At 47.5% G+C, this 25,836-nt stretch overlaps 1 protein-coding gene across 2 annotated transcripts in view; it reads left to right on the forward strand.

Moving 5' to 3' along the window:
* Positions 1-21,013: 21,013 nt before the first annotated feature.
* Positions 21,014-25,836, forward strand: part of bach2b (BTB and CNC homology 1, basic leucine zipper transcription factor 2b) — a 151,113-nt gene continuing 146,290 nt past the window's right edge. The window contains exon 1 of one of the 2 annotated variants that reach the window (XM_080514108.1): positions 21,014-21,176. In XM_080514108.1, the coding sequence (XP_080370234.1) occupies positions 21,123-21,176 (54 nt within the window). In that variant the 5' untranslated portion in view covers positions 21,014-21,122. Of the gene's footprint in view, positions 21,177-21,203; positions 21,293-25,836 lie in introns of those variants that run through there. The other variant, XM_080514111.1, reaches the window with a different exon arrangement.

Genomic DNA, 25,836 nt, shown 5'->3' on the forward strand with positions numbered 1-25,836 from the left:
TGCCCCATTCAGCGGCATTCCTGCACTCAGTGACCTCAACGAGCCCTGCAAAGCAAGGCAGCGGACTGGAGAGAGGTGGTGACAACGTGTGTGTGTGTGTGTGTGTGTGTGTGTGTGTGTGTGTGTGTGTGTGTGTGTGTGTGTGTGTGTGTGTGTGTGTGTGTGTGTGTGTGGTATCTATGCTTTGTCATGCATTTAGTGCACTGGGAGCATGAGTACCCCCCCCCCCCCCCCACCCCCCCCACCACGCTTTAAGGTTGGGAGTTTAAAATCTGTCCCAAAGGTTTCTGCGTGGAATAAGCATCCCGACACTAATCTGGTGGTGTTGAGCAGCGGGGGTGGGGGTGGGGGTGGGGGTGGGGGTGGCAGTGGATTAGCCATTGGATCGTCAACTAGACCCCACCCCCCATTGACAGCTCTCTCCTTTTTTTTGGCAGTTAGCTCCATATTTCAGGGCCCCTCTGATTTCACTCCTTCACATTTGACTTTCAAATGTTGATGAATGCATATTAATCTGAAGTTGTGCTTGTGCAGACTGGAATGTACGGTGGCCCTGAAGTGCAAACCACAACAACAAATCACTAAAACACAACAGAAATAGGGTTAGGGTTAGGGTTTGAATAGAACATTCAAAAACACAACAGCAAATCATTAAACACAACAACAAATTGTAAAACACAACAACAAATTGAAAAACACAACAGCAAATCATTAAATGCAACAGCAAATGAAAAAACAATAAATTAAAAAACAGCAGCAAATGGAAAAAAGCACAACACAAATGAAAAAACACAAAGACGGTAACTTAAAGGGAAAAGGTGGGCACCAGTTAGCAGAAAGAGATGGTCTGATTGGACGACAGGACAGTAGCGCTTTATGAACCGGAGGTCATTTCGCTGGTGGCTCGTTTAGTTTGGAGGAGAAAATACCTGGAAGGAAGGAGGAACACAGTTTTGTCCAGCTGGAGGAAAGAGTCGGTAGAGGATCAACAAACTTTTCCATGTTTTGAAATTCGTGCTTCAGGCAGAATAACTTCCGGTTCAAAGGCTGAACGGCTCCGTCGTCCAATCAGAGAGCTGCTGATGCTCTTCCTTTAAACTTATTGTCGTGTTCTTTCATTTGTGTGGTTTTTTTCATTTGCTGTTGTGTTTTTCAATTTGCTGTTGTGTTTAGTGATTTGTTGTGGTTTGCACTTCAGGGCCACTGTAGGAATGAAATCTCTTCTTAGAAATAAGCCGAGTTTGCTCATAGAATGAGAAGCCATCTCTGAGACACAGATATCCCTGAGAAGTGTGTTATCAACTGTAAAGCTCAAGATTGGAGAATAAAAACATAACATCTTGAAATGAAGGTAAGATTTTTAGTAATTCAATTGAAATGGCCATATTATCCACTTGTTGGTCCAAAAACATTGTAGTCAAAGTTTAATCCCCCAAACCCAGCTCCTCCTTGATTCTCCTCCATTTGAATATTAGATCCTTGGAGCTGCATTCAGAATCTGCTGTGTGTGTGTGAGCTGGACTGGCTCCGCCCACATATGCCCATCTATGAGAAGATGAAGTACTTCCTGTTGTGGTGCCATGTGCCAGAGCAGAACTGCCTAATTGTGGGAGGAGTCAAAGGGAGGAGCCTACCTTGATTGTGATTGGCTGAACCCCTGATGACACTATATAGGGTTTGATTTCTGATTGGCTGCTTCAAAGCGCCCTTCTGAGAGGAAATCAGGTTGTGAGTTTAAAGTTATAGCTAGTTTTTCTCTCGTTGCCTGAAAGATGGCAACAGTGTTTTAGATTTTAATGAATTACATTTTCTGTGCGGTCTACTGTACCAGCAAGACGACGGAGTTATGTAGTTCTCCATTGGCGGAAAACAACTCAGAAGAATGGGGACTAATAATAAATTGGTTTTATATAATGCTTTTCTAGACACTCAAATACACTTTACATTGCTTTATTCATTTATTCCATACTGGATGGTGATAAACTACATATGTGGCCACAGCTGCTCTGATGGAAGTGAAGCGGCCATTTTGCACCACCAACCACTCACTCTCACTCTACATTCACACAGGCAGTTCAGGGTTCAGTGTCTTGCTCAAGGACACTCCGGCATGTGGGCAGGCAGAGATGGGATCAAACCTGCAACCGTCCGATTGGGAGACGACCGTGCTACTGGTGTGTACTGTGATATCTGGATACAGACCGTGTCATCCATCCCCACCTGACCACTAGAGGAGTCACACCCATCCCTCCTGGTTGGTTCCTGATGTGGTGAAGTGTGACTGGCTGCTGGACCCGGCTGTGAGCATCAGAGGACGTCTAGCTAAGGTACAAGGAACTGTACATTTATAGAATTAAAGGCAAATGAATACAACAGGTGCCGAGCAGGAAACCCCAGTCCCGGGTTTCTTCCCAAGTGCCGTGAAGTGAGGCAGTGAAGACGGCTTCAGTCCACCTTGTGTCTCCTGACCATGGTCTGGAAAGACTAACTTCTGTAATTCAACCATAAAATCTGTCCACACAGAAACCAAATACTAAGCTGATCTGAAATGGGCCCTGCAGATTGTGGAGGACCGAGTTGTGTCCCATCCTTCTCTCCTCACAGGTGCAACCCATCTCTCAGGATCAGCAGGGAAACTGTCAAACGAGGTCTGAACAGGCTTCTTGCCCATTACGCTAGCTCCACAAAAAATGCTGTCGTCCTTCCAATATCTGATCAAATTCTACATTATGTGTGAGTGTTTACGCGTGGTGCAGTCAGGGGACGTCCACAACGGCCCAGGACCGAGGGAAAAGCCTCAAGTCTTTCCTGCAGACCGACGTGAGGTCACATGACTGCCGCGTTACTCCAGACGAGAGAAAACACGGTGAACCTCCTTCCCAGAAACTAAACTAAACCTTTAAAAAAAAAAGAAAATCAATGAAACAGATAAAAGCATGTTAAACTACAATACAAACTATAGAATGCAACATTATCATTTTCACTATACTATTAATATAATGCATGATTTATGTAATTTTATTTAATAAGAAAACTAACAAATTAATTCCATCTCTTCAAACCGGTTTGACTGGACCAACACTATGATCCTATACTGCCTTCATTTGCATTCCTATATTAAACTGTTAGTTTTATGTAATTTCTTTGCCATCAATCAGCCAAATGTTTTTTTTTTGTAGTTCTGACAAAAACAACAAAACAAAAACAATAAATGAACCAATATTGAATGAATAAAACAAAAGATATGAGAAGTCTGTGCATCCAAAACCCAACAAATCTAAACCTGCTTGAAAGAGTTTTGTTCCACAATCAGAGTGACGCATTTAGAAAGTTCCCCGTCCTGTGGTGTCGTTCTGCTCCAGACCTCCTCCAGACCTGCTCCAGTCCTCCAGCCCTCCTCCAGTCCTCCTCCAGCCCTCCTCCAGACCTCCTCCAGCCCTCCTCCAGACCTGCTCCAGACCTCCTCCAGCCCTCCTCCAGACCTCCTCCAGCCCTCCTCCAGACCTCCTACAGCCCTCCTCCAGACCTGCTCCAGACCTCCTCCAGACCTGCTCCAGACCTTCTCCAGACCTCCTCCAGTCCTCCTCCAGATCTCCTCCAGACCTGCTCCAGACCTCCTCCAGACCTCCTCCAGACCTCCTCCAGACCTGCTCCAGTCCTCCTCCAGCCCTCCTCCAGTCCTCCTCCAGACCTCCTCCAGCCCTCCTCCAGACCTCCTCCAGACCTCCTCCGGACCTGCTCCAGTCCTCCTCCAGACCTCCTCCAGACCTCCTCCAGCCCTCCTCCAGTCCTCCTCCAGCCCTCCTCCAGTCCTCCTCCAGTCCTCCTCCAGCCCTCCTCCAGACCTCCTCCAGACCTGCTCCAGACCTCCAGCCCTCCTCCAGACCTCCTCCAGACCTCCAGCCCTCCTCCAGACCTGCTCCAGTCCTCCTCCAGACCTCCTCCAGTCCTCCTCCAGACCTGCTCCAGACCTCCTCCAGACCTGCTCCAGACCTCCTCCAGTCCTCCTCCAGACCTCCAGCCCTCCTCCAGACCTGCTCCAGACCTCCAGACCTCCTCCAGACCTCCTCCAGACCTCCTCCAGACCTCCTCCAGCCCTCCTCCAGTCCTCCTCCAGACCTCCAGCCCTCCCCCAGCCCTCCTCCAGCTAAAGCCAGTGTTTCTCTACTGAACATGTAGTGTTGGAGTTATCGGATTACCTCGTTAGTTAAACTAGATTTGGGTCAAATGTAACTCAACATGCTCAATACTTTGGAAAGCCTGATGGGCCAACATCATATTCCTGATTTGAAATTGGCCAAAAGTTAGTCTGTTCCCAATTATGTTGGCTAGAAGTTGGTCTGATGTTGGCTAGCTCCTGCGATATTGATCAGAAGTTGGTTTGATGATGGCCTGAAGTTGGTCTGTTCCTGACATGTTGGGCAGAAGGTCTGATCTTCACATGATGCTGGGCAGAAGTAGGGAAGCACCCATACCACTTTTTCCCCAAAACGAGTTGTGTATGAATACTCACCGATACCTAGTACTTAAAACTATTATTATTTTTTTTTTTTAATGGCACTGCCACTGGTACTGTAAGGAAACTGTGTGCGTGGAGCCTTTTGAACGGCGCGCTGCCAGCTGGACCTCGGAGCCTGAGGCAGCGTGAAGCTGTTCCTCTCAGAACCTCAGGTCTGGTTCCTCCGGCTGGGAGGCGAGGGACTCAACCCTGAAGCTGAGGACGGCTCCGGCCCAGAGAGAAGTTGGTCTCCCTGCGTCTGCAGACCGGAGCCGGAGGGTCAACGCTGTCAAGTTGAGAACGAACATTTAACAAAATAAAACTTTCTTGGAAACTGCAGGGTTTCCTCTACACTTAGCGGTGGCAGGCCGCCCAGACTGTGAGTGTGTGTGGGAGAGGCAGCTCCATGTCACTCCACTGTTGTCAGGCTGAAAACCAAAAGCGATGTGCACTCCTCACTGGTGCCTTGCAGCAAGGTGCTGTGAACCACTCTGTTATGTCTTCAGTGCAGCTTCCTACATCAGTAGCCGACTCACCTTTTATACACGTATACAAACATACTGCTGTCAGCTGCAGGTTCAGCACCAGTGACACATTTCTTAGGTCGGGCTCTCCATCATGACCCCGGCTGAACATCAGCCTCTCCTCCGTGGCCTGAAGCCACACTGGAGAGCAGTGATCCTGTGCAGACTGCAGGCAGCTGGTGGTCGTTTGGTCTTGTCCTCAACAGGAAGGAAAGACGACGCTCCACTTGTCCTCCAGGTTTCTTTGACCTGAACTGTTTTGAATTTTGACTCAACAAAGATTATCTGTAGAAAATGAAGAATACAGTTCAGGCCCATTGTTAGTTTGTTGGCTAAACACATTTTATGCCAACACCCCCAGCAACACCCTCTATTCCACTGTTCAACACACACACACACACACTACAATACCCACAATGCCTTATGTCCGTCTCAACTATGGCAGCCCCAGTAGGTCTACATAAAGGACACAAGCACTGCTGTCAACCTCGTCGGTTCAGTGGCAGTTTTATGAGTACGAGTACTGCCTGGTATCAAACCGATACCCGATACTGGTGTCGGTATCAGTACATCCCTTGTCTGCTGTTGGTCTGTTTCTGGTGTGAGGTTGGTCTGATGTTGATCAGAAGTTAGTCTGCTGTTGGTTTGTTTCTGGTATGATGTTGGTCTGATGTTGATCAGATGTTAGTCAGAAGTTGGTCTGTTTCTGGTATGAGGTTGGTCTGATGTTGATCAGAAGTTAGTCTGCTGTTGGTCTGTTTCTGGTATGAGGTTGGTCTGATGTTGATCAGAAGTTAGTCTGCTGTTGGTCTGTTTCTGGTATGAGGTTGGTCTGATGTTGATCAGAAGTTAGTCTGCTGTTGGTCTGTTTCTGGTATGAGGTTGGTCTGATGTTGATCAGATGTTAGTCAGAAGTTGGTCTGATGTTGATCAGATGTTAGTCAGAAGTTGGTCTGATGTTGATCAGATGTTAGTCAGAAGTTGGTCTGATGTTGATCAGATGTTAGTCAGAAGTTGGTCTGATGTTGATCAGATGTTAGTCAGAAGTTGGTCTGATGTTGATCAGATGTTAGTCAGAAGTTGGTCTGATGTTGATCAGATGTTAGTCAGAAGTTGGTCTGATTTTTATGGCATCATTTTAGTGCATAAACCCCAAGCGCATAAAAATTGTCATTGCGCACAATTAGACTACTTCCTGTGTGCGGTGCCTTTTTGTGTGCACGCTGTGAATTCTGCACACACTGATGTTGAGTTTGGGCACTTTGGGGGCGGGCATTGCATAGACAGCCTCCAGATTCCCCTTCTTTCTGATTGGTCACGTTAACATCAGGTGTTCCCAGTCAGAGCCAATCAGAGGTGTGGTGAGGCGGTCGTCACAGGGAAACAGGAGGGGGACTCATGTTCAGCTCTTGAGTTTCAGACTTCAGACCAGCCCACTTTAGATCACAACCTATTAAAATCATAGAATTAAATCTTACATGTGAAGTCCATCGCACTGTTCTGTAAAGTCTTGTAATTCAGTGTATTTTTCTAAAATATTTCCAATCCATTGCGAGTTAGGGTTGCTTCATAATGAAAATGTTGTTCAACACAAGTACATCAACATTAGACAATACTGCAGGATTACTATTGCAACAACACATCATCAGTAGGTAAACTAGCCTGTCTCACAAACACAGGTCATGTTTTGTTTCATTTTTTCAGAATCTATATTTCAAATACTTGTTAACAGATATCCAAACATTAAAAATGAAACAAAAACTTACAGTATTAGATTCAAAATATAGAATTAAAAAATGAACTTTCTTATTACACTAGCATTGTTTTTCAAAGAGACATGATCAATATAAAACGTGAATGAATCCTAAGCAGTGCACTGGCCTCTGCACTCTTGTTTATACCAATATCATTGTTCACACACATGAGGATTTCCTCCTCAGTGCCCATGAGCAGGAATCCCTCAACGTTCTTCTGGTCAAAGTGCTCTTGAGTCGGTTTTTTAATGAAATGTACTGTTGAGAAAATTGTCATTTATTGGAAGTACTGCTTGATCTCACACTAAATCACTTTTTTAAAATGATCTAGATTATCAGCACAAATCTCTTTTTACAAAGTTGCAAAGTTCAGCTCAGTTTCATTAATGTAGAGCTGAATCCTATACAATCTCATATGGAGCAGGTCTCCATCCTACTCTTCATTATATTGAATGTAATAATATGATCAATCCTGTGATCAGTCCTGCTTGGAGCTGCTGGATCTGGTTTCTAGCTGCAGGCGGGGGCTCCTCTGGGTGTGGACGGCCCCCCAGGGTGCTGCTTTCTCTCCTGGATCATTGGTGCCCTACATTCTTACATCATTCTTATATCAGTTTTTATATTCTGTTACGGGCAGTTAAGGTTGGTGTGTGTGTGTGTGCGTGTGTGTGTGTGGGTGTGGGTGTGTGTGTGTGTGTGTGGGTGGGTGTGTGTGTGTGTGTGTGTGTGGTGGGGTGTGGGTGTGTGCGTGTGCATGCTTCTATTTTTTTTTCTTTTATGTGAAGCACTTTGTGTTGCATGTATGAAAAGTGCTCTATAAATAAAGTTTGATTTGATTTGATTCTGAGGAGCCAGAAGGTTTCCCAGCTATGTGCTGTTGGATCATCTTGTTATTCAAGTTATAGAATGTGTATGTTACATGCCACGACGCCACAGAGTTCATTGGCCTGGTAATTAAATGGAACAGAGGTTTGGAAGCAAACTGAAAACACCATACCTGTTCCATCGTCATGTGTTGCTTCTCACCTTGAGCTGGTTTGAATGAAGAAGTTGGAAAATCTTGGTCCATTTGGTCTCTTCTGTTTCTAGAGCTCTCCTCTTTTTATATCTCGCGCCACCGTGTTCTTTCTATCATCTTTCACACCTATGTTGATATTTCGATGCTTGTATTTTGATTGAATGTGCAGCGGTGGTGTTTCTGTCATTCTGCTCAGTAGAAGGGAATCTATGGACCGGCTGACTTGATCATTTGTTTCAGTTCTCTGAATGGACCTGATCACCTCCAGTGGATCCACACCGTGGGAGACCAGTGAGCTCTCTGTTTGAATCTGGCACACTGTGATCATTCCTCCTCACCACTGCCAACATGCTGCTGGTGTTGATTGGATGTCAGCAGCAGCAGCAGCAGCATCTGGAATCGACGGTTTGAAAGTGCTACTGAGAGCATCCAGAGGAGGAACGTGAGCGGAGAAGGAATGTCTGCTGCACTGTGATAATTCATAATTACATGCAAACTCCCCGAGGGCAAGTTCCTCATATTAGACATTAAAACATCTCCAGTGACTGTTTTCTTCTCCACACACCATGTGAGCTCCTCTCACACACATCCCCTCACATTGAGGCTGCTGAGGAGGCTAATCTCCTCCTCCCACCTCCTCCTCCTCCGTTCCCACCTCCACCTCATACTTCTCCTCTCCCACCTCCTCCTCCGTTCCCACCTCCACCTCATACTTCTCCTCTCCCACCTCCTCCTCCGTTCCCACCTCCACCTCATACTTCTCCTCTCCCACCTCCTCCTCTTCCCACTTCCTCCTCCTCCATTCCCACCTCCACCTCATACTTCTCCTCTCCCACCTCCTCCTCCGTTCCCACCTCCACCTCATACTTCTCCTCTCCCACCTCCTCCTCTTCCCACTTCCTCCTCCTCCATTCCCACCTCCACCTCATACTTCTCCTCTCCCACCTCCTCCTCCGTTCCCACCTCCACCTCATACTTCTCCTCTCCCATCTCCTCCTCTTCCCACCTCCTCCTCCTCCGTTCCCACCTCCACCTCGTACTTCTCCTCTCCCACCTCCTCCTCTCCCACCTCCTCCTCTTCCCACTTCCTCCTCCTCCATTCCCACCTCCACCTCATACTTCTCCTCTCCCACCTCCTCCTCTTCCCACTTCCTCCTCCTCCATTCCCACCTCCACCTCATACTTCTCCTCTTCCCACCTCCTCCTCCATTCCCACCTCCACCTCATACTTCTCCTCTCCCACCTCCTCCTCCTCCATTCCCACCTCCACCTCATACTTCTCCTCTCCCACCTCCTCCTCTTCCCACTTCCTCCTCCTCCATTCCCACCTCCACCTCATACTTCTCCTCTTCCCACCTCCTCCTCCGTTCCCACCTCCACCTCATACTTCTCCTCTCCCACCTCCTCCTCTTCCCACCTCCTCCTCCTCCATTCCCACCTCCACCTCATACTTCTCCTCTTCCCACCTCCTCCTCCGTACCCACCTCCACCTCATACTTCTCCTCTCCCACCTCCTCCTCTTCCCACCTCCTCCTCCTCCATTCCCACCTCCACCTCATACTTCTCCTCTCCCACCTCCTCCTCCATTCCCACCTCCACCTCATACTTCTCCTCTCCCACCTCCTCCTCTCCCACCTCCTCCTCTCCCCACTTCCTTATTGTCTGCTTGATGAAGTGATGTGAATGAGTTATGATATTGTGGAAAAACCTTTTTCTCTGTAATTGTGTGATTCTGATATTTGTGTGAGGGGAATTTGTGCACAGTGACACTTTATCATTTTAGAATGATCAATGCAACGGCCGTCTCTTAGACTTGGACTTCAACATCTGGGGCTTCATTAAGTAATTAAGTAATGGTCCTTCAACATTGTTGGAAGACTAAATAACAGGGAGACTCAGAATTTGGGTAAAAATGAGCTTGGTTACATTCAACTTGAACTCAAACTCTACACTGTGCATGTCTTTGGCTTTGTACTCTAATTACTTTTTTCCAGGCTGAGTGAGATATTGGTTTCCAATATATCTCATGGAATCAAAGCAAACATTGACAAAAACACATTTCCTTTACAGATTTGTCTACAACCTTGAAGGTTTTGCATAAATTCAATAACAGCATCAGGTTGCTAGGTAACAGCTTTCCATCCATCCATCCATCCATCCATCCATCCATCTTCTGAAGCACTGTATCCATTGCAGGTTCATGATGGCGAGATCCAGGAGAAAGAGGCAATCACACAAACACATTTTCACCTGATTCAGGGATCCAATCAAATGGAGTGTTTGTGACGGGGACGATGCAGCTCCTCCTCACCTGAGTCTCTGAGTTATCCTCCATCATGGCTTCCTCTAAATCAACAGCTCAGATCAACTTATCTCTAATAGCAGGTTTTGTACCTCAAGCCTTTAAGGTTGCTGGTGTTAAACCTCTTGTTAAAAACACACCTTGACCCAGGACTCTTAGTAAATTACAGACCAACATCCAACCTTCCTTTATTTCTACAATCTTAGAAAAAGTGGTTTCAAGTCAGCTTTGTGACCATTTCAGCCAAAATGACTGATTAGAGTGTTTCCAGTAGGTTTCAGAGTTCCTCAGAGCACAGAGACTCTCTGGTCAACGTTACTGATGATCTTCTCTTCAGACAAAGACCTGGTCTCTGTTCTGGTCCTGGTAGGTCTCAGTGCTGCTTTTCATACTATTGATCAGAGCATTGATACTATTGATCATAACATTTATACTACTGATCATAACATCAATACTATTGATCATAACATTTATACTACTGATCATAACATCGATACTATTGATCATAACATTTATACTACTGATCACAACATTGAGACTACTGGTCATAACTTTGATTCTACTGATCATAACATTGACATTACTAATCATTACATTGGTACTACTGATCATAACATTTATACTATTGATCATAACATTGATACTACTGATCATTACATTGATACTATTGATGAAAACCATCCGATGTTCGTTTTTCGATTTGATATTGGGAAATGAAAAACGTTTTTCAAATGAGGCCATTTTCCGATACAAATTGGACCATTTCCTGAAATGTGTTTCCCAAACAAAAATCGGGAAATAAAATACGTCCATAATTCTTTATTTTAAGTTTGAGCTGCCAGAAAACCGAATGTCGAACATCTTCATTTGATGGGAGAGTAAACAACGGCACAGGCTGTCTGTGAGCTTCAAACCTGCACACCAGTTGATTCGATGTTTATCCGGCTGCTGCAGTTTAAATGAAAAAAATAAAAAAATAAAAAAATACACATGGTGCAATAGATTGACTGGAGGCGGGCGAGGATTTACTAAGCATACACGTTACTCTTTTTCAGACACACTAGCTTTTCTCCTTCAATGTATGTTTTTTCCTTTTATTTATATTTGAAATGAAACAAAAAATGACCAAATAATATCTTACTGTTGTTGTGTTATTTGAAATAGCATGGAATATTATTATTTCCAGTGGCAGGCTGTGCATTTCAGAGCCAGGCCTTCACTGTGGGTCTGAGTCAATCCAAACCTCAATAACTTTTTTATGGCTATAAAAACCAAGCTACTGCAGAAATGCCCTATAAAAAGTCTTTGTATCACAGATAGATACTCGTGTAGCCAGGAAAAATACCTTTAAGAATGAAAAAGATCCAACATCACGTCTCTTCTCCTGCTGCAGCTGCATAGAAAAGTGGGTGCTTTTCCCAATAATCTGGGGTGGAGGAGGGAGACAAATGCTGGCTTGTCGTGGTTGTTACATCCCACAGTGACCTGTGTTTATGTGTGTGAGTCACAACAGTGTGACGTATAACTGTCATTGCTGTTTGTAGGCAAAAGCCCGTGCTCCTGAGGAATGCTGGGTAATGTGGTCTGCTAATAAAGCCGGTGTTCTAAGGCACACAGTCGCCGTCCTCCTGATTCAAACATAACATTGGCGACGAGGATGGAGTTTTTTCCACTTTCACCACTTTCTGCGTTCCTCGTGAGCCGCCGATCCCGTGGCCCCGCTGGTTTGAGTCTTTTCAAACTTTTATCGCCGCTGCCGGGTTAGCTGATGCTAGCGACGCTAGGCTAAAGGCTCTGCTAATTCACAACCTGGGAAACGAGGGACAACGTATTTTCCGCACACTTGGACCCACGGATAAGTATCGGGACTGTGTTGCCTTACTGGCCGGACATTTCGCTGCTCCACAGGGCGTCATCGTCCGCCGGATCTGTGAGGATCCACACCTCGCTCAGCACCGGATCCGCCTTCATGGACGCTCCTGCTGGCAATCAACTGATTGATTGCTCCCACATCTTAAACCCTGCAGGGAGGAGGTCCGGGGCCAGAAGATTGTGTCTCTTGCAAGAGTGACATGTGTGAAGGTATTCCACGGCTCTACCAGCGTCCTCGGCCAGCCTCCTCGCCGTGCAGCTCTCCCTGCTGCGCTCCTCCTCCCCGTGCAGCTCTCCCTGCTGCGCTCCTCCTCCCCGTGCAGCTCTCCCTGCTGCGCTCCTCCTCCCCGTGCAGCTCTCCCTGCTGCGCTCCTCCTCACCGTGCAGCTCTCCCTGCTGCGCTCCTCCTCCCCGTGCAGCTCTCCCTGCTGCGCTCCTCTTCACCGTGCAGCACCTCCCTGCTGCGCTCCTCCTCCCCGTGCAGCTCTCCCTGCTGCGCTCCTCCTCACCGTGCAGCTCTCCCTGCTGCGCTCCTCCTCCCCGTGCAGCTCTCCCTGCTGCGCTCCTCTTCACCGTGCAGCACCTCCCTGCTGCGCTCCTCCTCGCCGTGCAGCTCTCCCTGCTGCGCTCCTCCTCGTGGTGCAGCACCTCCCTGCTGCGCTCCTCCTCGTGGTGCAGCTCTCCCTGCTGCGCTCCTCCTCGCGGTGCAGCTCTCCCTGCTTCTTCAGACAGTGCCGACAGCGACCCGGTGAGCCGTCCACCAATACGTCACAGACCTCCGATGTTTGGCCAGTCTCTGCAAATATGGAGCCTTGGAAGACGAGTTTATTCGGGACCAGTTCGCCGAACACACAGCGGATCACAAACTACGTGAGAGACTGCTTATGGCACCGGTTGATACGACTCTGTCTCAGGCAGTGGACATGGCGTTTCAGCTCCAGTCGGCTGCTCAGCTAACATCGCAGCTAGCGGCTACAAACGCCCCTTCCTACTCTGCTCTGCTGGCACAGACCGTGGCCCCAGCAGCTCAGGATCCCGGCCCCACTTATCCTCACAACGAGCTCGAGGTTAACGTCGCAGGACACCAGGATACCTCACCGCGCCGGCCATGTGGAAACTGTGGCTCGTTTTCCCACACCACACGAGCACAGGTCTGCCCAGCCACGGGACCGAGATGTCAGCGCTGCGGTAAACTCAATCACTTTGCTAAAGTGTACCGCTCTGCACCTTCTGCTACAAGAACCCAGCGCTGCTCATCCCGCCCAGCAAGCCCAACCACCATTCAACAACAAGCCCTTCACCTGGTGCACGGTGGAGCTGGATGATGTGTGTTTACCACTACTACTGGACACTGCTGCCTCCAGGCCCCTTCTCAGTGAGTCCACAGTCCGGCAGCTCTTTCCCAGACAGACTATCAAAACAGGAGCAGAAGAGCTGTACGGCTATGGACACACTAAAATTAGAATGATCGGCACTGCTACCTTTTCTGTCCGTTATGGCTCCAGAGTCCTCCAGCATTCACGTTCCAGGTGTCACAGCAGGGTGCCAGCCTCCTGGGATTCGATTTGTTCTGCGCCCTGGGTTTCTCCATCTCTGATAACCTCGGTGCCACCATCCTGACAGTGACCACGCCATGGCAGCAGCGTTTTTCACTGGGCTGGGCTGCCTCACTGCCTTCAACCACCAGCCGCTCATCGACCCAGCTGTGAAAACAGTCATCCAACCTCTGCGCAGGCTACCCCTCACCCTGCGTGATGATGTCACTGCTGAGTTGCAGAAACTGATGGATGCTGGCATCATCGAAAGAGTCGACGCCTCGCCCTGGATCTCCAATCTGCAGGTTCCCCTACACCCGGACAGCTCCAACCTCACCGCCTTCATGACCCACATGGGGTCTTTCATTACACCCGGATGCCCTTTGGAATCAGCTCCGCTCCCAGCTGTTTTCAGAAGATCATGGCCACCATCTTTGCAGGCATTCCCAGGGTGGTTGTGTACCTGGACGACATTGTGGTACACGGAGCAACATCAGCCCTGCATGACGACCGCCTCTCCAGGGTGTTGATGTGCTCGCCGGTCACAACCTCACACTGAATGGGGAGAAGTGCATCCTTGCAGCTCCTGTTATTGAGTTTGTGGGGTTCCGCCTGACCGCTGAAGGCCTGAGCCCGCTGTATTCAAACATGCCTGAACCCTCCTGCCCGGGGCAGTTATCATCGTTTCTGGGGATGACTGCGTATTACTTGCGCTTCCTTCCCCAGTACTCTGACACCACTGCACCACTACTCGCCCTCCTGAAGCAGGATGCACCCTGGGCCGGGTCTCTTGCATGCTCTGCAGTCAGCCGGCTCAAATCCCAACTTTTGTGACCTGCGATGCCTCCAACACTGCAGTCGGCGCAGTCCTGTCTCAAATCCACAAGGGGACTGAGCGTCCGGTGGCGTTCGCTTCAAGGGCGCTAACTCCAACTGAGCACAAGTACTCTGTAGGGGAAAGAGAGGCACTGGCCTGCGTCTGGGCATGTGAGCGGTGGCACATGTACCTGTACGGGCGACATTTCACCTTACGGACCGACCACCAGGCCCTCACAGCCCTCCTGGTCACAAGCGGATCTGGCCACAAACCGCTCCGCCTCTATCGATGGTCTGAGAGGCTACAAGCATACAACTTCTCCACACAGTTTATCCCAGGCAGGGAGAATGTTGTAGCAGACCTCCTCTCCAGAGCCACACCCACTTCTGCACCTGACACCAACCAGGACTCCCCAGAACCAGAACTGATCCTCTTGCTGCACGCACCCCTCGAGGCAGCTGTTTCCCTGAAAGAACTTCAGGCAGCTTCTGCACAAGACCCTGTTCTCACCCAGCTCTGCACTTTCATCCGTAACGGCTGGCCTGCCAGGGTTCCTGAAGATCTAGCACCCTTTCACCGGGTCAGAAGCGACCTCTCCTGCTGGAACGATGTCTGTGTGGCGAGAGGGCTGTGTACGGTGGTCCCAAGCGCTCTGAGAGAACGAGTCCTGGCCATGGTCCATGACGGCCATCTTGGTATTGTAAAAGTCAAACAACGCTGCAGGGGACTGGTCTGGTGGCCAGGTATCTACAGAGACATTGAGGATCTGGTCAGAGACTGTGCAGCCTGTCTCACCAGTGGTAAAACCGGCCCTCCCCCGCCTCCACCCTTACAGCCCCTGCCATGGCCTCAGGCACCATGGACCCACATACAGGTGGACATATGTGGTGAACTTCATGGCACTCCACAGCATCAGCGCTTCCTCCTGGTGGCCTACGACCTTCACTCTAAATGGCCAGAGGTGCTTCCTGCCAGGTCTGTCACCACTGCAGTGATCATTAACTTTCTCTCCTCCTTGTTCGCCCGCTGTGGTGTCCCTGATGCCATTACCACAGATAACGGGCCCCAGTTCATCTCAGCTGACTTTAAAGCTTTTGCAGAAGGGACGGGGATAAAGCACATCAAAACTGCCCTTTACCACCCTCAGGCCAATGGAGGCGTGGAAAGGTTCAATCAGACCCTGAAGAATGGGCTCAGAGCTCACATGGCAGACGGCCTGTCATTCTCCACATCACTGCAGAGCACCTTACTGCACTACAGAGCCACACCCCACACTACCACTGGCAGCTCTCCAGCCCTACTGATGCTAGGGCGGGAATTACAACTTCCTTTGGACACTGTACATACACACTGTATGACCAAAACTGTTAAACCTGTGATTATTTATCGCTGTGTGTACACACACATACAGACAATTTTATAATCCTGCAAGTGAACCGAGCTTCAGCTGCTGCTCTTCTTTCACTGGCATGTCATCATTTCTCCCTATCAATTAAAGCAACGTATTAATCAATAAGATGATGACAATGACACACAACTGCATACAGAGCTGCATCAACTTGCTGATAGTAATACTATCAAGAAGAACAACACCAATAATACATTTTTGTATTATATTAGGAACCATTAACCAATATACAAAGCAGTATAATTTTATTTTTAGAATGTGTAAATATTATAGTGTAACTACAAATTAACCCTACTGAATCTCGGTACATTTGTAGCCTCACATTTGTAATTATTATTTTGTTTATAATGTGGATTTTTCTCTCCTGAAAACTTTTTTCGTTTACTGTAACACGAAATACGTGAGACGGCTCGTCTCCCATTATTCATTTCCCAATATCAAATCAAAAAACAAAAATCAGATGGTTTCCGGTTTTTTGTTCTCTGACATCAAAATGAAAATCGAATGGCTGGAAGGTCCACGGACCATTAAACTGGCTTCAACCTTATTTATCACACAGATTCCACTCCCACATTAAACAAATCTGCAGGACCGCCTTTTTTCACCAACGTAATATTTGCAAAATTAGAGAAATGTTGACTACTTGTTACTTCGAGAGTAGAGTATTGTAACTCCCTATTATCAAGGTGAAACGATAACTGCTTAAAAAAATCTTCAATTGATTCAAAAGGCTGCAGCGAGAATCCTGACAAGGACCAGCATAAGAGATCCCATCACTCCAATACTAACCTCACTTCATTGGCTCCTGGTTGAATCTAGAAGAGAATTTAAAATCTTTATCTTAACTTACAAAGCACCAAGCAACTAGACTCCATCATATTTTAAAGAACTTCTAGTCCCAAATCACCCCAGAAGAACACTTGGTTCTCAGAGTGCTGTCCCCTGGAGGTTCCTCGGTTCAGTTTGGGAGGCGACAGTCTCTACCAGTCTCTACCAGTCTGTACAGTCTGTACCCGTCTCTACTAGTCTGTACCAGTCTGTACCAGTCTGTACCAGTCTCTATCAGGCTCTACCAGTCTGTACCAGTCTCTATCAGTCTGTACCAGTCTCTACCAGTCTCTACTAGTCTGTACCAGTTTGTACCAGTTTGTACCAGTCTCTACCAGTCTCTATCAGTCTCTATCAGTCTGTACCAGTCTGTACCAGTCTCTACCAGGCTCTACCAGTCTGTACCAGTCTGTACCAGTCTCAACCAGTCTCTACCAGTCTGTACCAGTCTCGACTAGTCTGTACCAGTCTCTACCAGTCTCTACCAGTCTCTATCCATCTCTACCCATCTCTATCAGTCTCCACCAGTCTCTACCAGTCTCTACTTGTCTCTACCAGTCTGTACCAGTCACTACCAGTCTCTACTCATCTCTACCAGTCTGTACCAGTCTGTACCAGTCTCCACTTTGAAGGTTTTCTATGAACTAAAGCTGCTTCAGGACTCTGGACCATTTTCTAGTCAAGCTGCTGGAGGTTTAGACTGACGGAGGAACGACACTGAGCTTCTTTCCTTCCCCACTCACCATCTCTCTCTCTCTCTGTCTCTCTCTCTCTCTCCCTCTCTCTCCGTCTCTCTCTCTCTCTCTCTGTCTCTCTCTCTCTCTCCCTCTCTCTCCGTCTCTCTCTCTCTCTCTCTCTGTCTCTCTCTCTCTCTCACTATGTCTCTCTCTCTCATGAAGGGCCTTGGAAATAAAGTTTAATTTACTACTAAGGAACAATAAAAATTTTTTAATTATCTCAGAAAGCAAAAAATGTCAAATGATTAACGGTAACATAATCCTAAAATAATAAATCGATGAGATTAGCAATGTGATTTTTTAAAATTGTATTTCTTTTTGGAATTTTTAAAGACAAATACAAATGCGTTTCAGATTTTTTACCTCCAAAATAAATATCTGGCATTTTAGAATGTGTCCACATATGTATCTTGATAACAGTATGTATTCAATAAAATAATTACTAGAGATGCATTTTTTGCATCTCTAGTAATTATTGCATTTTTTATGAGTCCAAGTGTGATACGAGTAAAACTTGTAAATATCCAGCAAGTGCTGAAGGAAAATCCTCATTTGTTAACTGCCGTCTTCGCGCTCTCTGATTGGCCAGTCACACACAGCCCCGCCCCTCGGACACACAGGCAGCCGGACACACAGAGAGTGACTGTTGTAGTGGTGAGAAACCCGACTCCTTGAACGGACTCACGGGTTTTTGAGTCGTTCATCCAAGTGAATCGGTTGTCTGAGTCATTTGAGTCATTTGATTCAGTTGCGTACTATTTCCACCTCCAGGACCTGGAGGCTGAACTGCGACATGAACCACGGGGAGAATCCTGTATTCATTGTGAAATGATGAAACACTTCTGAGGAAAATAAACAATAAGTACACAGTAGTTTTTAGTGATCCTGGTCTCCTTATTCTAGACTGTGTGTTGTTTCTGAGGTTTAGTTGAACCAGAAAATAAATTAGATAAATGATTAAACTGAATAAATACCTGGCATCCAGAATGGCAGATATACAGTATATATTAATATATACATAGGATTTTATAGTTTTTTCTTTTCTGTCCAACATTCTGATTTTCTTTTTTTCTTACTATCAATAAAAAATATGATGTTGATTGGGCAGAACTAAGTATAGGGGACAATATTAAATGTAACACAATACATGCTACAGTGGTATTTTAACATTGTTTATTGTGTATTTATCCATGTATTATTCATGTATTTATCTCTACAAGCTTTGTGAAACAAACGATGTGTTGTTTTTTTTCCTCCACCGTCACTCAGAAACGTTCTGAGCGGAGCGCCGCTGCAGATTTTCAGGTGAGGGAGGGGCTTAGGGGCGGAGGGGCGGAGCCTCACCGCTCACCAGGTGAACGACACAGTGAAGTGCTACTGACTGACTCACTGAACGACTCTTTCCAGTTTCCAGGTGACTTGGTCATGTGAGCTGAACGACTGGAGGGAGGTGAGTCGGTCATTGGTGCTGAACTTCACCTCCAAGCTGACTGGAGCTGCTGAAAGCCTCATGTGACTGTAAGGAGCCGGAAGCTGCTGTGCTTAGCAGCTAGCGTTAGCGGCTCAGCTACTAGCTGCTTTTAGCAGCTCTTTTAGCAGCTCTTTTAGCATTACAGCTGCTTTTAGCAGTTCTTTTAGCAGCTCTTTTAGCATTACAGCTGCTTTTAGCAGCTCTTTTAGCATTACAGCTGCTTTTAGCAGTTCTTTTAGCAGCTCTTTTAGCATTACAGCTGCTTTTAGCAGCTCTTTTAGCATTACAGCTGCTTTTAGCAGCTCTTTTAGCAGCTCTTTTAGCAGCTCTTTTAGCATTACAGCTGTGTTTAAGCAGTTCTTTTAGCAGCTCTTTTAGCATTACAGCTGCTTTTAGCAGTTCTTTTAGCAGCTCTTTTAGCAGCTCTTTTAGCATTACAGCTGCTTTTAGCAGTTCTTTTAGCAGCTCTTTTAGCAGCTCTTTTAGCATTACAGCTGCTTTTAGCAGTTCTTTTAGCAGCTCTTTTAGCAGTTCTTTTAGCATCTCTTTTAGCAGCTCTTTTAGCAGCTCTTTTAGCATTACAGCTGCTTTTCTCACAGGGCGACTAAAGTAAGTAATGGAGTTAGACTAGCAGCAGAACAGTGACATTTATATTTTCCTCTCTGCAGCTGGAGGCTGTAGCAAGAATGACTCAGTGAACGAGTTAATGAATGTGATGACTCGTTAGTCACCGTTCAGTAAAGTGACTCGCGGGTATTGAACGATTTGTTCAAATTCGATCATCACTAGTGTTGCCCTCTACTCCTCAGGTGCTATTTCGGTTTGTCTGCTATTTAAAGTTACTTGGTGAGCTTGTTTCATAACGTACGCAGTGCCTTTGACAAGACCGAGCTGAAAACGCCTCGTGACGCGTCGTCAGTGCCTAACTCTGGTCGCATTTATGTTTTTTGCCGTCTGCTTGTTCTCAGTGTGGCTGAAGGTGTAAAGTCAGTTAGAAACTTTGCTGGTTCTGAACGCGGTGCTTTTGAGAAGAACACAGTGAACAAGGCTGACATGTTATTTCCTGTTTGTCTCCACTGGATGTTTACATGAATCACCAGCTTCACACATCATTAAAAATAAACAGTCTTACAGACCACTGACACACATACACACATATAACTGAACACACAAAGTAGCCTATATTAATATGTTTATTGTATATGGCTCTACATACAAATACATATATTATAAATATTACAAATGAAGCTTTATATACTGTATATAGTATATAGTGTTTTTATATATAAAACATTGAATCTCAATTCTGAGGCTGTTCTGTAAATAGTTTTCAAATATGCAATAAATAAAGCAACTTCTGATCAATCCATATCAATTTCAGACTTAAAATAATGTAGATTTAAGCCCCACCCAGTTTCAATCGACAAACGCATACTTCCGGTTTAGGCCCCGCCCACTCCGAGTACAGATACAGATCATTTAGATGGTTGAACAGATACAGATACAGCTAGTGGTGTACTTGCTCATTGCTAATAATTACTATTAATAAAAAGTAAAATGGAAAATAAGGAATTCTTAAAAATGTCATTATTACCCCTTCCAATTCTGACGTGAAATAAAAGCAATGATTCAGAAGTCCGATTTTTTTTTTTTAATAAGTTTCATTTCTGACTTTTTATTATTTCTCAGAATTCTGGATTTGGAGATTATTTATGACTTTTTCCATTCAGATTTTGGGATCACCCTCACAATTGTAGGTTGTTTCTCTTATAACTCCCGAGTTGTATATGTGTTGTGGTATATCTCGATAGAATATAGAATAACAGAACTAAATAGAAATTCTTGTCGCCTCCAGGTGTAGAATGTCGCGTGTCATCTTTCACTGTCGTGTGTGTGTGTGTGTGTGTGTGTGTGGGGGGGGGGGGGGGTGGGGGTTCGCTGCTCTAAGTGAAAATGACAATCTCCACAGACGCCGTGCACGTTCTGAGGAGTCCTGGCGCGCTCCCGGTCGGCTCGTGCGCGCTCCCATGCGTCTCCTACGCGCCGCGCGCGCCGTTGTTGTGAATGAGGGGGTGACGTCAGTGGCCGAATGTCAACAATGTAGCGGCGGAGCGCGAGGAGGCGTTCCGTTCAGTCCACGGTAACTCACCGACGGAGCGGCACGCCGCGCTGCACCCACACCGCGCACTACACGCACACGCGCGCACTGACGGAGCTGTTTGTTATTGATGTTTTGTTTTTTATATAAGATCGTATTTGGCGGGTGAAAAAGAAGGAGTGGTGGAAAAAGAAGGAGAAGAAGCCAAAGCAGCTCGGCTTTGAGGAAACGACAAAGCGAGTCATCATGTGAGAGAACTTATGAGGGAAACGGACAAAAGGGCTGGAATAACGAGCGGAATACACAGTGAAAAGGTGAGCTGCCTCCTCTTCCTCCTCTTCCTCCTCGTCCTTCTCATCCTCCTCTTCCTCCCTGCTCTCCGCCACATTCTGCTCCAGGGTTGATGCTCACCAGCGAGTTGCAAACTTGAGTAAGTGGCGCAGCGGTTCAGGGCTTCAGCAGTCTGGTCTGCGCAAAATAACAAGATGGGGTGAGAGAAGTCAGCTACAAGAGAGAGAGAGAGGGGGGGGGGGAGGAGTGTGTGTGAAAGAAAGAAAACGCATAAGAGACAAATATGAGAAATACAAAATAACCACATGCGTAAATCTGGACGCGCGTGTTTGAGGCGCTCGGGTGTGAAGGCGGGTTGAGGAGTGAAACACTGAACCACATCCTGTTGTGCTCTGAATCAGCAGCGTTGTGTTTGTGCCGCTCGGAGCTGCAGTGGATCGGAGGAGCGGTGAGGCTGATCCGGTGAGGCTCCGGTGAGGCTGATCCGGTGAGGCTCCGGTGAGGCTGATCCGGTGAGGCTGATCCGGTGAGGCTGTGGGAGCAGAGTCATTTAACACCTTCCTCACTCTTTCACTTATCACTCTTCAATTACTACATGACCTAACATTCCTGCCCACTGCCGTCACGCTGCAGCCACGTTTGTTTTTGTGTGAGTGTGAAATGAGTCACACCGTGAAGGAAAACGCTGTGTAAGGACTAGCTTTGGAATCACGTCAGTTCTACACTACCATGTGTTTTTCTCACAATACACTGCAAGGACCACCAATGAGGAATAAAAGAGCGGTGGGATGGGGTTCCTCTCCCTCCAGTAATGAAGCCCATCTCCCCAGCACGGATTCCAGAGCAGCCGCAGGCTCGTCCTGCTCGCTCGTGCGGCTGGACGCTGCAGCAGCTCGGTCAGGAGGCACCGTGGCACCGGTCCGTCCAGGGAAACCTGACGTGTTCTGGGGGAATCCACTCTCCGTACCTCCACGCTCCCGTGCCTCGGTCTTTTCACAGGAATGTGAAGGTGTGACAAGAAGCTCGCTTTGTCAGCTCACGTCAATATAGAGCGCGTGTTTGGCTGCGCGCACATGGAGCTCGGTGACAGGGTCGACGAGGAACCGTGCGCCTTTTCTCACACTATTGTCTGGATCGCCACGTGTTTGCCTCGGTGTGGAGGGAGAGAGGGGGAGAGAGGGAGAGAGAGAGAGAGAGGTGGTGAGGTAGCAGTTTGAGCGGTGACATTCCTCACAGCCCCTTTGTCTCGCCCTGCTGATGCAGGTTGGGGGGAACGTCGCCCTTATTCCTGCCAGATGCGGATTCCATTTCTAATACTGACGATGGCGGGACTGCGCATGTGCAGGCGCGGGAGCAGGTGTGGCGCCAAACGGTGTCGGAATGGCTTTTACGATCACTTCTGCTACTAGTAGCACTGCTACTGCTAGTAATACTACTGCTACTAGTAGTACTGCTACTGCTACTGCTAGTAATACTACTGCTACTGCTACTAGTAGCACTGCTACTGCTAGTAATACTACTGCTACTAGTAGCACTGCTACTGCTAGTAATACTACTGCTACTAGTAAAAATGGTAATGGTCTGGATTTATATAGCGCCTTCTAACCACACTGAGTGCAGTCCCAAAGCGCTTTACATATCAGCTCACTCACCCATTCACGCTCACATTCACACACCAATGGGACAGAGCTGCCATGCAAGGCGCTAATGAACCACTGGGAGCAATTTAGGGTTCAGTGTCTTGCCCAAGGACACTTCGACACATAGACCGGTGTAGACTGGGATCGAACCTCCGACCTCTCACTCCGAAAGACGACCACTCTACCACCTGAGCCGCGGTCGCTCCTAGTGGTACTGCTACTGCTAGTAATACTATTGCTACTAGTAGTACTGCTACTGCTGCTAGTATTACTGCAACTGCTACTAGTAGTTGTAGTAATAGTAGCAGCAGTGTCGTAGGAGGAGCAGTAGTAGAAGAGATCCACGCTGCAAAGCAGCAGCTGACGTATGAAACACTTGGCTCTGCTTTCACAACACGTGCACGGCCACGGCCACGTGCACGGCGTGCTCATGCGCAGTTTTATGAACGGCAGCGCCTTTTGTTCTGTACAGTAGACCCCCCCCCCCCCAGTGTGTGCGTGTGTGTGTGTGTGTTGGGGAGGGGGGCACTGTAAACCCCAGAGTGACACCCTCTCTACTCCACAGTACTCCTCTTCCTCCTCCACCGTGCACACACACAATCGATCTATCTATCTATCTATCTATCTATCTATCTATCTATCTATCCACGGATGGTTGGATGGATATATATATATATATATATATATATATATCTTTTTTGCCACACTTGTTTATATTACTGTGTGTTTAGGCTAAATATGTACAATACTGCTTTTGAACTTATTCAAATTTGGGCATAACAGAGCAATTCAAGTAGAAAGTAGAACTGCGGAATTTTTATAAATTTCATTGTAAATGTAATGTTTTGAATGAGTCCTAAAGTACTATGTTTAGTTTTACATGGTCTTGTGTTATTGTCAAAATGCAATTTTTGCCTTACATTAATTTCACTTAGTTTTGAAATAAAACATTATTATTGATCATAGTTATTTTTGGTTTTAAATATCAACCTTCAGTTGTGTGTCCTCTCCCTCCTCCTGCTCCTCTTCCTCCCCATCATGCTCCTCTTCCTCCTCCTCCTGCTCCTCTTCCTCCCCATCATGCTCCTCTTCCTCCCCATCCTGCTCCTGCGCCTCCTCTCCCTCCTCCTGCTCCTCTTCCTGCTCCTCTTCCTCCTCATCATGCTCCTCTTCCTCCTATTCCTGCTCCTCCTCCCCATCCTGCTCCTGCGCCTCCTCTTCCTACTCCTCCTCTCCCTTCTCCTATTCCCCCTCCTCCTCCTCCTGCGCCTCCTCTTCCTCCTCTTCCTACTCCTCCTCTCCCTTCTCCTATTCCCCCTCCTCCTGTTCCCCCTCCTGCTCCCCCTCTTCCTCCTCCCCATCCTGCTCCTGCTCCTCCTCTCCCTCTTCCCCATCATGCTCTTCTTCCTCCTGCTCCTCCTCCTCCCCCCCCCCTCCTCCTGCTCCTCTTCCTCCTCCTTCCCCTCCCCCTCCTCCTCCTGCTCCTCTTCCTCCTCCTTCCCCTCCCCCTCCTGCTCCTGCTCCTCCTCTGGATGTGGACATTCAGATTTTCTGGATGCCCTCCTCACAACATATTTGAATTTGATGCTTAAATGTGAGTTTGGAGTGTGGAGGTGTCAGCGTGGCACACAACACACAACACACAACACACACCACACAACACACAACACACACCACACACCACACACCACACAACACACAACACACACCACACAACACACACCACACCACACCAGGAAGTGCTCTCACAGCGTTTGGAGCTCAGCATCTGAAGGTGTTTTGGACTTGTCCTCTGTTTGGGACTGAGTGCAGTGAGCGGAGGAAGGAGAGCCCTCGGAGTGGAGTCAGAGTGGAGTCAGAGTGCTCTGGTCTTATATAACCCCCGTCCCTCGGCGGGCTTGGGAACGACCCTCAGTGTCTGCACTGGCTGTTTTGGGGATCTCGGGCATAATGAGTCCCTCATGGTTCCCACAGCCACGGCTGAAATCCTACATGGTGACAGGTTCCCTCCATGTGACCCCCCCCCCCCCCCCCTGCTCAGCCTCCCACCTCTTCTTTGGGCTTTCTGCTCCCAACTTTAATATCCAGGCCCTGATCCCTCCTGCATGCTGCAGCATTCAGGCTTTATTACGACCGCAGGTTCCCCATCCAGCTAATTAAAGTGCTGATGGCTCTAGCGGATTCACATTTGATGGGATTGTGGCTGGAAGCTGCAGCTGCTGGTGGGTTCCTCCCATCCAGGTAGATCCCATGGAAGAGGCAGTGGCAGGAAGTTAAAAAACGAAGCCATCCAAACGGAAAGCTGCCACCTCTTCTCTCAGCTGCTTCCTCAAAGGCCCGTTTGCATCACCAAGGATACTGGAGTAATCCCCTCCAGCTTGTCTTGACTTCCCCAGTCAGGGCCTTGGCTTGGAAAAAGAAAAAAAAGAAGCATGTTCCCATAGCTCTCCCACGTCAACACAAAGGCATGTTGGACTGGGCCGCTGCCAGCGCCAGGCGTAGCTGCAGCTCCGATCCCACAGTCCTCAGCCAGGCCTTTGTTGGCTCCCTGCTGGCTCTGCTGTTGCTGTGTGAAATCACAGTGTCCATCAGGTCTGCAGCTGCAGAGGCTCGGCCTCGTCTTCCACAAGCGTTCCCATCCAAAACAACACACGCAGCTTTCACATTGCTCTCTTTTGCATTTGGTTGTTTGTTTATTTGCTTCTGCTGGAGTTGGTTTCAAGAAATTATTGAGACACATAAGTCATCCAATCATCCAAATAGCTGCACCTTCCAGACGCTGTGGCCACTGAGAAGATTCAGATTGGCCAGATGTTGAGGAGCTGCTGCTGGAGGAGAGAGCAGGCTCCTGCACCTGCTGCTGCACACACTACAAAACATCCAGGGACGTTTTATGGCCTGTTTTCAGTTGGATTAGGGCAGCTAATACTCGTACTAGTACTACTATTACTATTAGTACTATTACTACTAATACTACTTTTTAGCTAAAATTGTGAAATGTATTTGAATGCAGTCAGTTTTTTTAAAGACTTTAATGAAGTTT

This window comes from Blennius ocellaris (assembly GCF_963422515.1).
Source record: "Blennius ocellaris genome assembly, chromosome: 18".
Lineage (NCBI taxonomy): Eukaryota > Metazoa > Chordata > Actinopteri > Blenniiformes > Blenniidae > Blennius > Blennius ocellaris.